Source organism: Amaranthus tricolor, chromosome 2, assembly GCF_026212465.1.
Source record: "Amaranthus tricolor cultivar Red isolate AtriRed21 chromosome 2, ASM2621246v1, whole genome shotgun sequence".
Classification (NCBI taxonomy): domain Eukaryota; kingdom Viridiplantae; phylum Streptophyta; class Magnoliopsida; order Caryophyllales; family Amaranthaceae; genus Amaranthus; species Amaranthus tricolor.
In genome coordinates, this window is record NC_080048.1 from 10,125,959 (window position 1) to 10,141,619 (window position 15,661).

Below are 15,661 nucleotides of genomic sequence, written 5' to 3' on the forward strand. Positions count from 1 at the left end.
GTTTTTTTTAATCTCTGTTTTTTATAACCCTAAATATATGTTATAACCCTAAATAGTAGTTTTGTTTTTCCTGTATTTGTAAGTTTTTTTCAGATAAAAAAGCTCTTTTAATGGCGACGATGGACCCCGATGGCGGTGATGTAGTTCATGCATCAAGTCCTCAAAAAAAATTGAAATCAATTCCTTGATACGTCACTGTTTGTTCATTTGTTATGTTTTTAATTAATTCCGATCCATAATTCGTTTACCATCTGTGCCGCATAAAGGCCCCAAACCTTGATCGTTATATGTATGTACTTCTACGTGTTTAATATTTCCTGAATTTTATTGACTTGAATTTTTAATCATAGTAATATAATTCACTTGGTTTTTTGTTTGCTTTTTCTCAGCCTGGATTATCCTGGAGATTATTACATTGATCGTGATCAAATGTATGTGTGTAATCTTTGCTTAATTTTAATATTTGATTTCATTTTGTTTACCTGTTCAACAGTTTATGTGTTTAATACTGTATTTGCTTAATTAATTTATTTACTTGGAATTTAATTACTAGTAATTTTGACTTGAATTTTGATTTTTTGATTTTGTTTATCTGTTTAATAGTGTTGATGAGGAGGAGGAGTCTGATACGTAAGTAATTGAATGAATGAGTGAATTTGTGTTGTTTTGTTTTATTTTTTGAACCCGATTTTATTTATTTCGTTACCCCTTCAGTGGGTATTTTTCTTTGTTTTGCTTTGTTTAGCCCTGGATATCTCGAAGGCCCTCCCAGGAGGGTGGCTACTCTTGCTAATTTGAATTTCTATAAGCCTCTTGCCGAAAAGGCGCTAACCTACTACAATTCTAAAGAGTTCAGTTTTGAATACTAAAGTCCACTTCATCGTTTTTTATTTGATTGTATCCACTTTTTATTTTCCCTATTGTTTGTTTAGTGTCATACTGTCTTGGGCATTATCTGTTGATTATTTTTTTTCTCTTATATAGCTGATCGATTGTTTTGTATTCCTTTTGTAGATTCACTTATAAAGTTCTTTATATGCAGTTGTTTTAAAGTTTTTTTTTTTTTTTTTGCATTGCTTACAATCTTTACCTCTTTGCTTGTGTCTCTTCTTTTGATGTTCCCACTGCTCCCCATTAGAAGTTGAATTAGTTTGGGGGGGTTGACTCAGGTATCGGTATCGACATACTCGGAAAACTGTGCGTTTACTAGCATCGGACCCGTCTCAATATGCAATTTTTATACCTAAAATGAAGTGTCCAATGTCCTAGTATCAAGGATTGGATATGGGTACGTGAACCAAAATGAAGAGTCGGAGTAACAAACTGATTGATTAGGCATATGTGTGTGTTCTGAAGATATGCTATAGCATCTATTTTCATTTTACCTTGCATAACATGACCACCCTTTTCTTGAATTTCATTCTTGTTATTTATATATGCATTCTCAAGTTAATTTTATAATTCTACAAGCATAAGATTTATTTTTGCTTTAGTGTTGGAGAAGCACATCAATGCTTGTTTTAGGCTTGTGTAAAATTTTATTTGAATAGAAACAAAATTTGATTCAGTAGGCATTTTATTTTATATCTCATTGTTGAACTATTTTATGTACTTCATATTAACTCAAATATTAATACCATAGATGTGAGTCAATTACAATGACGAGTCTTTACAAATTTTGGTACGACCAATATTGTGGGAGTTGTGAAAGAAGTACTGATAATTCTGAATAGGGCGTGTAAGCTATTACGAGTCTTAAGTGTTTGATTTGATATGTTGTACTTTTGTGAAATATTTCCAATGGACTTATTGATACCCTAGGAGAGTGAGATGTAAGGATCATGGGCTATTTGAATTGATTGAAATTCTGCATGGACATTTGAGGTGTAAGGATCCTTACCTCATGCATTTCTTCCCCTTCCTCCCATGAAACCCACCCTAAAAAAACATTATCTCTTTAAAATCTTAAAGATTGTACCAATTTGAACTACTAATTCTACTCCAAACACAGTTGTGCAACTTTATCATAATATTTGAGATGTTTGTTGCAGTGCACAAATTTGTTGCTGAAGGAGGTACTTGTTGCAGATAGGCAGCACCAACCTGAAACAGTGGTGTGCATGAATTTCATCGCTCGTTCTGAAGATGATTCCAAGCTGTTTTATTTCTTTGCTAAACTTCAAGATGGTCCGTATCCTAATTATCATGATGTCAAGGAGATGTGCTTCGAGGAAGATTTTAAGGAGCCTCAACCTAGTGACTTTCAAGTCAAAGAGTTATGTTCGTTGGAAACACATGATTCTGGTAAGTCTCTTTATGTAGTTACAATGTTGCTCTGATTCTTCATTCTGACTCATGTACCCAGTCGTATTGTTGATGATCGGACATTGGTAGACACTTAGGACACTTCATTTATAGGTGTGAAATTGAATATTATAGACATGTTCGATACTTCGAAACATACCAGTATCGGAGTCCAAGTAACATAGTGTAGAAACGTATACATGAGTTTTCAGTGAAGTATTTCCTGACATTAGGATTGAATAGGATATATTGAAGAAATGAAATCAGTCACATGAACATTCATTTATTAAATTAATACCATGGAATGTTTCGTGTCAAATTGCTCATGCATTATTGTGGTTAATATATAAAGTACTTATTACATCAAGTATACCTTGTCATCAATTCAGATAAGGACATGTTACCATCATTGAGTATTTATGGATGGTTGTTCATTGCTTATCTTATCTCATATGGCAAAGGATATTCTTGTTGAAAATATTAGGTTTTTATTTGCCTATCATACTTTTTGATTTAGTGACTTACTGTCGCTATTATTATGTGAGAATTGAGGACTTGTGTTGTTGATTTTGTTCTCTTACCCTCTTACATATATCATTTGAAAGATAGAAAAAAAATATAAATACCCTTTAAAGTTGTTATTTTATTTTAATTTATATTTTTTTATAAAAACAAAACTTGTTATTGCAAGTCATTTGGTTACCGGATTTACTTTACGAAAATACCCTTTAAAGTTGAGATTATTCATGGTTAATCAATAGGTGAGATTATTGTAGGAAAATCATGAATAGATTGGATTATTATAGATAATTTTTCCAAAAATTTATGTCAAAAAGGGTATGACTTTGGACTAATGAAAAGAAAACTGAATGTTTTTTGGTTTGACTTGGTTTTGATAGAAACCAAACCGTAATCCAAACTTTCATCCCTACGATTTCAAGCATTTTCTCAAGTTGGAGCTACTTAATGCTCGAAAGTTCCAAAAACGCTTAAAACCCCTTAAAATTGCAACTTAGTACGTAATTTCAAGCATATGACTATGATTTTGAATTCTAACCATGTCAACACAATAATATATACCAAATAGCGTTGTGTGTCAAGTTTCGTGCAAAACAAATCAAGTTTGAGCTACTTTATGCGCAAAAGTGCCAAAAACGCTTAAAAATCTTAAAATCGCAACTTAGCACGTAATTTCAAGCATATGACTAGGATTTTCAATTCTAACCATTTCAACACAATAATATATACCAAATGGTGTTGTGTGCCCTGTTTCATACAAAACAAACCAAGTTTGAGCTTCTTTATGCGCGAAAGTGCCAAAAACAAATACGTCAAGATCATCAAACATCAAGTGAATAACAAAATGCAGCTAAGTCCTCGATAGCACAAATAATTGGTAGCTACGGCCTGGATCGGAACCTGAAACTAATTCCTGCAAAATCCTATCATCCATAAAATTGTGGTGGGAGTCGTCACCCCGCCAATGTTTATGCTCGAGCTGTAGCTAACTCCCTGTCTAACACCGCATTTATACGTGCCGGCTAACATGGGCGCCGGGATTTTACATGTCGGTCCATGATTTGACATTACCTTACTATCATGGTCATTCAACCAATAATCAGATAATTTCACATAAGTTCATCACATTTTCGTTATTACATGCTAACTTTAACTTTATTCAACTTAGGTGAGAATTTCTTTTATTTAATATAGTTACTACCATAGACTTAAATTTTACCTCTAGGCCCTTGTGATTCATATATTAATCTTTACTCATTATATTTTATTTATCACTCTATATTTAATAGTTTCCTCATTTATTACCAAAAAGTTTACTTATTATTTTGTTAATAGTCTTCTCTTTAATATTTTCCATTAGTAGCTTATAAAATTTATTTTTCTTGAAATAAACTCCTAAAATCGATATTACCTAACTTAGAATCAATACAACTTATTCTTTTCGGATAATTAATTATTTTATTTATAACTCCAAGTTAAATGGTAATCTTAGGATAAGTTTTCCAAATCCAACAATTTCACAAAAGTCAACGTTTCAAGTTTTAGACAAACAAGTAACTTTATTAAGTTTACAAAAAAAATTAATATTTTAGCAAATAATCATAAAACTTGGAACTTCTCAATAATTAATATCTCTAGTTATAAAAACAGAGTGACACTTACAAATTTTTCACAAAAATCCATATTTCACGTGAACTTTGTAATTTTTATGAAAATTCAATATTTTTAGTTGTAAAGCAAGTAAAACTTTATTACTTCACAAAAATTATTATTTTAATTAAACTTTATAATTTTCAAGAAAATCAATGTTTTAGATATAAAGCGGATAAAAACTTTATTTTTTTGACATTTTCATAAAAATCAATATTTCACTCATAATTTAAGAGACAAATTTCTTATAATACTTTCACATTTTGTACCTAAATTTTCGCTCAAATAGTAAACTAAAAAAAATTATTTTGTACGACTAATTTATTTAATATCATAAAAGTTATGTTTATTATAATTTCTCATATATTCAAAGAAACACTTTAAATGCTTATAAAAAGTTATACACAAATATATTTTAAACTTATTATGGATACTTTTGGAGTATTAATTTTCCACTTATAAACAACTTAATTTATTTTATTGTAGTATATCCTAAATTTAAATAATTAACATAATCATTAAAAAAAATTAAAACTTTTACAAAATAACTTGAAAATTTGATATAACATTAAGGATATCATAAATATCAAATAAAATTCTAATAACAACTTTTTTAATATAATCCTAGTTAATATAACATGTTCATAAAAAACTACTCACAACTTATTAAAATTATTTAAAACTAACATAAACATATTAAAAATAAATTCTAGTATAAACATACTTAATTATAATAACAATCCTAATATAGCACATAACCCATAAACATACTAACACAAATTTATACATAAGTAAAACTTAATTTTAGTTCTAGCATAATAATCCACCCAACTTTGTAACATGTTGAAAATTTATTAAACAACATACTAACAATATTTTTAGTATAACACTAGATAGATACCCGTGCCATGCACGGAGATTAAAAAAATTTGAGTTAATTTTATACTTGTATTATAATTTTTTTAAAGGTTATTAGTTAGTATTTTAAATATTATATATATATATATATATATATATATATATATATATATATATATATATATATATATATATATATATATATATATATATATATATATATATTATTGAATATTTAATTTTTTGTTCAATAAAATTAGGAAAATAATAAATGGTAATACAAAATTTATCATTAATAACTTAAGTTCGTTACAATAATTAAATAATTACAACTAAATCAAAATTTTTACCATAAAAATGGCTTCATAACTTCAATATAGATCACCTTGTAACTATATTGTATGAAACACCCTGCAATATATATATATATATATATATATATATATATATATATATATATATATATATATATATATATATATATATATATATATATGTATATATATATATATATATATATATATATGTATATATATATATATATATATATATATATATATATATATATATATATATATATATATATATATATATATATATATATATATATATATATATATATATATATATATATATATATATATATATATAATATATTGATTAGTTACATTAATAATAAAACTATCAAAAGGAAATTACTTAAAGAATATGAACGCGTAATTTTTTACCTCATAAGTTTTGAAATACTTCTTTATATACCACATTGTCAGTAGACGACGACGACGACGTAGTTGTTTGATTATCTTTGTCAACAATAAGAATTTTAAGTCCTTTCTTACTTCTCACTCTTGATACGGCAACATAAAGTTGTCCATGACTGAATACAGGTTTAGGCAAAAATAATCCAACATGACTCAATGATTGTCCTTGACTTTTATTAATAGTCATCGCAAAACAAAGCATCAAAGGAAATTGTCTTCTTTGAAGTCTAATTGGGAGCTGTGTGGTATCTGTTGGAGTCAATGTTATCCTTGGTATGAAAACCTTTTCTCCTTTATTGCATCCCGTAAGAATAGTTGCCTCGACAATGTGATCTCCAAGCTGGTTGACTACCAATCGTGTGCCATTACACAATCCAGCTGATTGATCAATGTTTCTAAGCATCATAACAGGAGCACCAACCTTCAATTTCAGCTCATGATTTGGAAGGCCAGAGCACTTAATACTGTTTAAGTACTCTACAGAAAATGCATCGACATTAGACTCAAAACATCCATCTGCTTTATTTATAGAATCAGAACTTAAGTAAACCTTTTCGTCCCCAGGTAATAATGAAAGAACATATTCATTCACTTTCCCAACAATATCATTTGTAGGACAAAGTATGACCCTTTCTTGAAAAAAGTTTGTGTCACTTAAGTTCTCCTGTATGGATGGATATGTACTTTCAACTACGGCACCAATAGGATCTACAACATCCTTGATGAGAAATTGATCAGGAATATCAATAATGGCTTCTCCATCATTAGGTTCTCCTAGTATGCCATCACCAATCTTTAAAATCCAATCAGCGAAATCCTTTAAATCATTATCATCAACAGACTGAGTTTGCAACCTCATATTCTTTGTAAGCCTTAAAACCTTACACGAATGCCAAATGTAAGAAGAGTTTAATGATGCAAAAACTATATCTTGTCGTGTTTCTTTTGGAATAACTGGTAATACCTGCCTAAAATCACCTCCAAAAACAACTACCTTACCAGCAAATGGAGAGTCCGAAGCAATACCATTTGAATCTCGTAAAGCGTCTCGCATACTCCTGTCTAAAGCTTCAAAACAATATTTGTTCGTCATAGGGGCTTCGTCCCAAATGATGAGCTTAGTCTTATTTAGCAAAGAGGTTAAATCGCTACCGGAGTAATACCTCTACACATAGAATCAGGAGTGGCAATCAAAGGAATTCCAAATCTTGAATGTGCAGTTCTTCCTCCTGGCAGTAATAGAGAAGCAATACCACTTGAAGCAACAGGAAGGACAATATCCCCTTTTGATCGAATAGCTGCACACAAAGTTCTCCACATAAATGTTTTACCAGTTCCGCCATGCCCATAAAGGAAAAAAGCACCACCTTTATTATCATTCATAGCCTGCATAATATCATCATATATGATCCGTTGTTCAGCAGTCAAACATTGAAATAACTGCTCATGCTCTATGCGTAGTGCTTCTCTATCATAACTTAACTCATCAGCTATGAGTCTATTAAAACTATCCTGAATTATTAATTCATCTGGAAGTAGCTCATTGCTATAATTGCGTAGTGAACAACCATTATTCTGCAGAATCTTCTCAATATCAACTAATGCATAGCATTTCAATTGTTCATCACTAAGCTTCAAATCTGTAATCATCACTTAGAAATTAATATAATACTTAATGGTTAAACATGATTAATAAAGCTATTTCTTAATTAAATTAAATAATAAAAAAAATTACCGGGAAATCGAAGTATCATGCGTTGCCTATATAGTACATCTTCTAAAAGCATATGCCATGTACTGTTCCATACAAATTCAGGTCTGGATATACTATTAGACATAAGCAAAATGGCAAATAATTTTCTTAAGTAGTGTGCAGATCCCCAAAAACTTGCCTCTAATATACCATTAATATATTCTTTATCATCATCTAACAAACCCATTGCATAGCAAGAATCATTAAAGGTAGGGTAGAGAACACCATTTATGGTACGAATATCTTCAAAACTTGTTGGGCCCTTAACATAGTTCAAAAGTGTGCGTAAGTAATATCGTTCCCCACATCCTGGAGATACATGATAAAGTCTACCGATAGAAAAACCTCTCTTACGAATGGTCCACTCACGCTCTTTTCTCTTCCAAACAAATTTTCCCGGAAATTCAAAATACCGAAGTTCTCTAGCTTCTTCAAATCTAGAATTACATTCCATTCAAGCCAAAAACATTGACTTATCAACCAAAGGTTTATTCAAGACATTTTCAATTGTTTCATTTTCATTGAACACAACAGTTTGTTCTCCTGGTAGGTGAAAATTCAGTCTCTCAACAGAAGGAAGCCTATAGTGAATCTCGAAGGCAAAAATTCTCCAAATAGCCACACAAGCCGAAACATAACGACAATCATAATATTCTTTGATCTCGTCGATAGTATTATCATCGGCATTCTCATTTCGTTTCCTAACTAATCCTGCTGTTACTCTATCATTACCCTTATTAATGTACTTGAATAAATATTTAATTGCCCGAGACTGATTGCACCACTCTACATTTATGTGTGCCTTATATTTCAAAAGTAACGTAGGGTTATAAAGAACAACAAAACGATTATCAATCGACACATTGTTTTTGTCCACAGTAGCGGAGTAGCCCCCGTATCCCTTCTCCTGTACACAGGATATCCTTCATCACTTAGTACTGTAGTATTGTTGAATTGTTTTGGATATCTTTTACTACAGCTTCTATCTCTCATATACGGTGAATTTAAATTTAAGGTACCACATGGACCATGTATCATAAAGTCTTTTACATTCTCGTACAAAATGGGAAAAAGATTTTTATCTGGAATCTCTGCAAATATTATGTTGTCTACATCTTCTATTCTTGGAATTTTATCGTCTCGATGCAGAAATAATACAATGTGTGCATGTGGTAGTCCTGTTTTTTGAAATTCAACACTATAGACAACTGCAAATAAATTAAAATTAGAAGCATGTTAAATAAATTAAATCTTCTTCAATATTTATCTATAAAACGAACGAAGCAAAGTAAGTAACAAACCTGCATTGGCTTTGCCAAACAAACTTCCTTTTGTAATATCTTTCAACAACTGGTCCAATTTAAGCTTGAATACTCGACAAAGTATATCTGGTCTATCTTCAGGACGCAAATTTCTCTTCTTAGCGAATCTAGATATTTCAGGCCATTTGGAATTACACGTGAATGTAATGAACAGGTCCGGATATCCATATGTCTTGCAAATTCCCATAGCATCATGATATAGTTCAGTCACAAAACGATCACCTCCATGGAAGGTAGATGGCAACACAACACGACGACCAGTATTAGATAAATCTGGAATACCATTAGAATTTGAATCAAGCAGGCTATTATAATTTTCAGCCCTTAATAGCGTTTGATTTTTACGGACAAAAAATTGCCTTTCTGATTCAATCATTGTCCACCCATACGATAAACTGTTGAAATAATTTTCCAGATTGTAAAATTGTATCTGCTTCATTTTCCCTATCCATCAGTCTATAGGCAAACCATTCACGCATGGTTAATTTGATCCTTTGATTAGAATTCGATGAAGAGTAAGACTCCAATCCTCTATGATTTATACCAATTCTATACCCATCTTCTCCATATACAAAAATTAAGGGATATTGTAAAGCTAGATATGAGGGGTGCAACTCACTAATACGCTTCAATAATCCACTTCGATTCTCAATAATTATGTCTCTCTCTTCACACGAACTGCCAATATCTCTTACAATAAGGGCAGCTACTTCAGATGCAGATGGCATATTATATGTCCTACCATCTGTAGCTCTTTTCCCAATCAACTTTAATTGAATGTTAACCTCATTATTCAAGTCAATTCTGTCTCTTGCCATTCTGTATACCTTAGCATACGGGTTAAATTCATCAATCATTTGTTTTAATTTTTCCAACAAAACATCATCAAATTTTTTCGTAGTTTTAGAACTGAAATGAATGGTCAAAAAATACATTAATATATTTTACTTAAACATAAATTATAATATTAAAAAATAATTTATTGTAAATTACCTAAAAGCACGTTTTTTGTTTTCAATCTCATTTTCAGTATCTACGATGTATAATTGTTGAAACTTTGCTGTATTTCCTTCTGTTGGCAACAAACTACCAATTCTATGGTAATTTTGACCTCCTAGTCTAAAACAATATGGCCCTCGACCTTTGTTAACAGTATTATCTACTCGACCTCCCATTGATGTAAATGCAAACATCATGTTGAACGCACGTATATTTTCAACAAAATATCTACTCCTAGAATCTTTCCTGCTCAATAAATCCTCCAAAAATCTCGGTGGATTTTTAAGTGTAGGAATTTGAACTTTGCCTTTCATACAGCATAATGAAAACTTTGCATTTTTCAATGATCCATCCTTCCGCGCTCTTTCGTTTAGGCCAAACAATACTCACATTTAAAGTCAGGATCTCCAACATCAAAATACACTGTAAAAAGAATATTACACATTAAATATTAATAAATTACTAAAAGCTAATTTATATATATATATATATATATATATATATATATATATATATATATATATATATATATATATATATATATATATATATATATATATGTATTACCTTCAACATCTGTTCTTGTAAATTTTTCATCATCTAAAAAAATAAATAAAAATTAATTTTATTAGTATGATGTACAAAGTAATGTATAAGTTCACTGCATATTTTTTTCTTAACTCAAAAATTTATATGACATCAACTCTATTTAATATTGGGATATTATAGAACCTTATACATAACACTTACCTATATCAATACTATTTTCTAAATGAGAATCATTTACCTCAAGAACGTTGGTTGTATGTCTTTTGATGAAATTTCTACCAATAGTATACTTTCCAGCCCGAGTAAGTTTGTTTGAGCATACTTGAGGATAAGTGGGTATAGAATGCGCCGTTGATTTTTGTAATTGCGATAAATCAACTACTATAAATCAAAGAATAAAAAACTATTATTAATAAAAGTCATAAGTCTATTAACAAAATGTACATTAATTATTTTTTTCATCATACTTACAATCCATATTAAAACTGGTAATATTTTTTAGTCATGTGAGAATTACCTGAAAATAAACCTTCATTGTCTGGGTTATAGGCTTGGTGCGCAGTATGACGACGTTTTGAACGTGGATGAGAAAAATCGACTGTACAAATGATAAAATATTAGATATAAAATATAATTCCTAAACATTAAAAATTATATTTTATAAAATATTTATATGCTAAATTGTAAACTATTTAATTCATTATTGTTATCCCATTTGATTTTCGAACAATATTTATCAATCATTCTTACACCATCCTTAACAAATAACAATGATCCAATTATAAAGATTATGAAATTATTTATTTATTTCCCCTTTCCTAAAGATCATCTTTTAATCTATTTTTATTAAAAGTAATTTTTTTTTAACATGTAATCATTTATAATCAAGTATAATTAATGATATTTAAGATTAAAATAATTGATTGAAAAATATATCAAAATCACATAAGACAATAATAATGGATAAGAGAAAATAGCAAAGTGTGATATTATTTGATTCGTCTAGATTTAATTTTTATTAATACAATTTTTTACAATATTAAATTATCTCCAATCATAAATATTAGTAATTTAAACAATATATTAATTTGTTTATAAAATAAATGAAAAAACAATAACAGAAAATACCGACGTGGGTATCAGAAAATGTAATAGCTCAATGCTAATAATAATTACCTTGACCTGCTTATCAATTAACTCTTTAGCAGTAACTTGTAATTCTTTCTTCACTTGTGAATCAAAAAGAACAAAAGTGGATTGCCCAACACCATCCGAAACACGCACAAAAATCTTGTACCTTTAATTCACATTGATGGAATTTAGATTAGTTGAGTGTATTGTTGAAATTTTACTTGTTTTACTTGTTAATCAATAGAAGTCAAAAGCCAAAAATTTTATGTAAATTATTTACCTTGGCCAAACAATTAGAATAGGTACTTTGCATGTAAGACAACTCATGGAACCATCTGACTCTTTTTGAACAGCATCATAGCATTTGTAACATGATGAATAAGACCATTCGTGCTCACAATCAATAGATGTGATTGTGCCATATGTGACATAGTAACCTTCCTGTAGTTTACAATTTGCATACAATTCAGTGGTTTAGTTTTGTATTTAAGATTCTTATAAATTAAAGTTGTAAATATAACCTTTTGCAGCAGCACTATATCCTTCAATTGCACAGCCTCATGATTATGAAGAAATATTAACTCTGATGATTTTAAACTGTGATTAGACTCATCAAGCAATGATCGTTGAATTATTGAACCGTCGTTGAGTTTCCTTCTGTTGAATGAAATAAAACAGTAATTGATGGTGCATTTTGTTAGGTATTTTAATTTGGTACATGTTTAATTTGGGGCTTGGTATTAATTTCTAGATTTTTCAGATGCACACATTTACTAATCCCCAATGCATAATTAAATAAGTTTTAAATGATTTTTATACCTGTTTTTAAATTCATGCACTTCATGAATATCAGGTTCAATGGTGAGTCGCGTTATGAACATTGAATTGGTCAATGATGTCGTACCTAATACATATGGATAAAGAGTTATTAAATAAGATAAGTATTTTCTTAATCATGCAACATTCAATCAGGTATTTTAAAATGATTATTACCTCTCCATAATTTGACTTTTGCATATTGAATAATAATCACAAAAGATTTATTATTCTCTGGTTTGGATACGTAACTATAAATTTCCTCTGCATATTGTTCCCAAAACCTTCCTGAAATTTGGTTGTTCCTACATCGAACACAAGGTTTAAATAATTATTTAATCTCAATTTTTCTGTAATTTAATTTTAATAAAATATGATATTAAAATGACTTACTCCTCATCAATCAGTTCAAGGTTGATTTATAATTTGAAACCATCATTTACATTACTATATGCAGTTACTTCTGCAATTATGTCTGTGTAGAAGAAGTAAAAGGTCAATATTTATGCTATTTAATGTTTTGTGTTGGCCTCTTAAGGTTTTGATGATGACTTCACTTTTAAATAAACAAACATATTTTTAGAGATTGTTTTGTAGGTAAATATCCGATTTAATGTGAATCGTTGATGAAGCCTATGACTTGGTTCGTGGAAGATGTACATGTCTTAATATGTCCAAGATGTTAGATAAGTGTTATAATGTTCAAAGTAGACATACAGTCTACTGTTCCTGAAATGAACATTCTGACTGAAGTTGAAGCTGGAGACAGTACACTGTTCCTACGTAGCAGGTCTGGAGAATAACATCGACTGGAAAATTGCGAATTAATTATTTTCTGTTTTTAAGTTGATGTAATGGTTAAGAATTAATTTAATTGCTTAAATTAATTAGTAAGTTAATTGGCTAATCTATTTTTAGGTTTTCTAAAAATAGCCCAAGACTTTTTCTTAATTAGATTTAGATCTCCTATTTTTTAGGATCTTATGTTTTTAACTCCTATGCTATTTTTAGCATTAAGGAAACTGATTTTTCTTTGAGCAAATAACAGCCGGACACTTTCATAATTCCACCACCATTTGTTTTAAGAACGTGGGGTAGTGGAGGTATGTTTGAGATAGTGGACGTTATGCTTATGGTAACTGCTGGCTGTTCCCTCTATAAATAGAAGGAACTTTGCTCGAACCAAAATCAATCCTTTTAGGATTCAAGAGTGTCCATAAAAGGGAGATCATCTTAAGAAAAATATTTTCAGTTTTTCAATGCCAATTAATTTATTATATTTTTCTTAAGTAATTATTTTAATTTTTATCCTCTTGAGAAATGGCCTTGTAAGGGTTAATGAGTATTTTGTTGTAATTAGACTTGTGGGAAGTCTAAGGGAATTAGAGAAAAGAAACGTGGGAAGAGAAAGAGAAAGGGAGAATAGAGAAAGAGAAGTGGCCTAAGTAGAGAAGCTTTGAGTGAAGCATTTAGAGAATTGAGAAGCTTCGAGGGAAGCAAAATTTGTTTTATGTAATTGTAATTAATTGCCTAAACATAGTGAGAATTTTGAAATCCCGGGGGGTCGTGGTTTTTCCTTCTATTTAGGCCTAGAAGGTTTCCACGTAAAAATCGTTTGTCTCTTTTAATTATTTCGCTCTAAGTTTAAGCTTTATTTATTTTATTCAATTCCGCAAAAACAGGGCAAAAACGCTTAAACTAGTAACAACAACAATTCACCCCCCTTCTTGTTGCTGTTCCCGTTCCTAATTGAGTCTACAATTGGTATCAGAGCCCTGTTCCCAGTAGATCAGGAAACCCTGAGGGCAGAATCCTGGTGTTCCCCAAAACTGTCAATTATGAACGAGCGAATGGTAGAAGGGTATTCTACTCAAAGACCACCCATGTTCGATTGAAAATTCTATACATAATGGAAAAATAGGATGAAGATCTTTATCAAAGCGGAAAATTATCAAGTTTGGAGAGTAATCGAAATTGGAGATTTTGAGGTAACCACTACTAACTCCAACAATAAAATTGTTCTCAAACCCGCAACAGGTATATATTTCTAACTCATTTTATTTTCATCCATCCAAATTTAGTAAAAATAAATTAATAGAGTTGCTAAAGGAGACACAAGCTAAACTTGAAAATTGCAATGTTAAGTGTCTCCAATTAGAAAAAGAACTCAAGGTAAGCAAAGATCATGTCTCCTATATAAACACCTTTAGATACGATGTCCAAAACAGATTTTTCGGTTTGTTGGACCAAAATATAATTCTAAAGGAAAATATGGAGAGAATTAAAAAGGAAAATGTTATTCTTAATATTGAGTTGTCGCAATAGAAATTATTAGGCTTGAATAAAGAATTGAATGATGCATCTACTAAAGATATGTGCAATGATTTTCAAAATTTAAAGTTGGATCTAGAACCTAACCGTAACAATAATGATAAACTTGAATTAAATTCAAGAGAAAAAGGGAAAATCAAAATTACTCCCAAATGGATTTAAGATGCCAAAAGTAAAAATTCAAAAGGCCTAAATTACTTTAAGAATAACAAGAAGAAGAAAGCTTACGTTGATCTCCCTAGAGACAGAATCTGTTCCTTCTGTGGAGGAACTGGCCATCTGAAGGACCAGTGCACCAAAAGGGAACAGTACACTGTCTCTAACAGAAATTATGTCGATAACGTTTGGTTGAAGAAAACAAATTCTTGTAAAATCGACAAGGAACCCAAGACAGCATGGGTTCCTGTAACTAACAATTATTTTTTTCAGGTCCAAGTGAGGGGGAACAGCTCATGGTATCTCGACAGTGGGTGTTCCAAGCACATGACGGGTGACAAATCTAAATTTCTCTCACTTGAAGCCTATGATGGGGGAACAGTAACCTTCGGTGACAATATGAAGGGTGAGATAATAGCCAAAGGAAAGGTTGGAAGGTCCTGTTCCCATGCCATTGATAATGTATTTTTAGTCGAGAATTTGAAACATAACTTACTTAGCATTTCTCAATT

General features: G+C 30.2%; 2 protein-coding genes and 1 pseudogene across 23 annotated transcripts in view; 1 reads left to right on the forward strand and 2 right to left on the reverse strand.

Moving 5' to 3' along the window:
- LOC130805307 (uncharacterized) overlaps window positions 1-13,429 on the forward strand; it is a 32,049-nt gene extending 18,620 nt beyond the window's left edge. For 7 of the 22 annotated variants that reach the window (XM_057670006.1, XM_057670008.1, XM_057670007.1 and 4 more), the window contains 4 exons: window positions 84-186; window positions 389-431; window positions 604-630; window positions 746-2,045. In XM_057670006.1, coding sequence (XP_057525989.1) covers window positions 84-186; window positions 389-431; window positions 604-630; window positions 746-869 — 297 coding nt within the window. In that variant the 3' untranslated portion in view covers window positions 870-2,045. The other 15 variants (XM_057670021.1, XM_057670015.1, XR_009040185.1 and 12 more) reach the window with 13 other exon arrangements.
- LOC130805314 (uncharacterized) lies at window positions 6,038-10,121 on the reverse strand (annotated as a pseudogene).
- Window positions 10,121-10,598, reverse strand: LOC130805313 (uncharacterized). The gene has a single exon (XM_057670027.1). It carries the CDS (start codon window positions 10,478-10,480, stop codon window positions 10,157-10,159), a length of 324 nt encoding a protein of 107 aa, XP_057526010.1. The 5' UTR covers window positions 10,481-10,598; the 3' UTR covers window positions 10,121-10,156.
- Window positions 13,430-15,661: the final 2,232 nt, after the last annotated feature.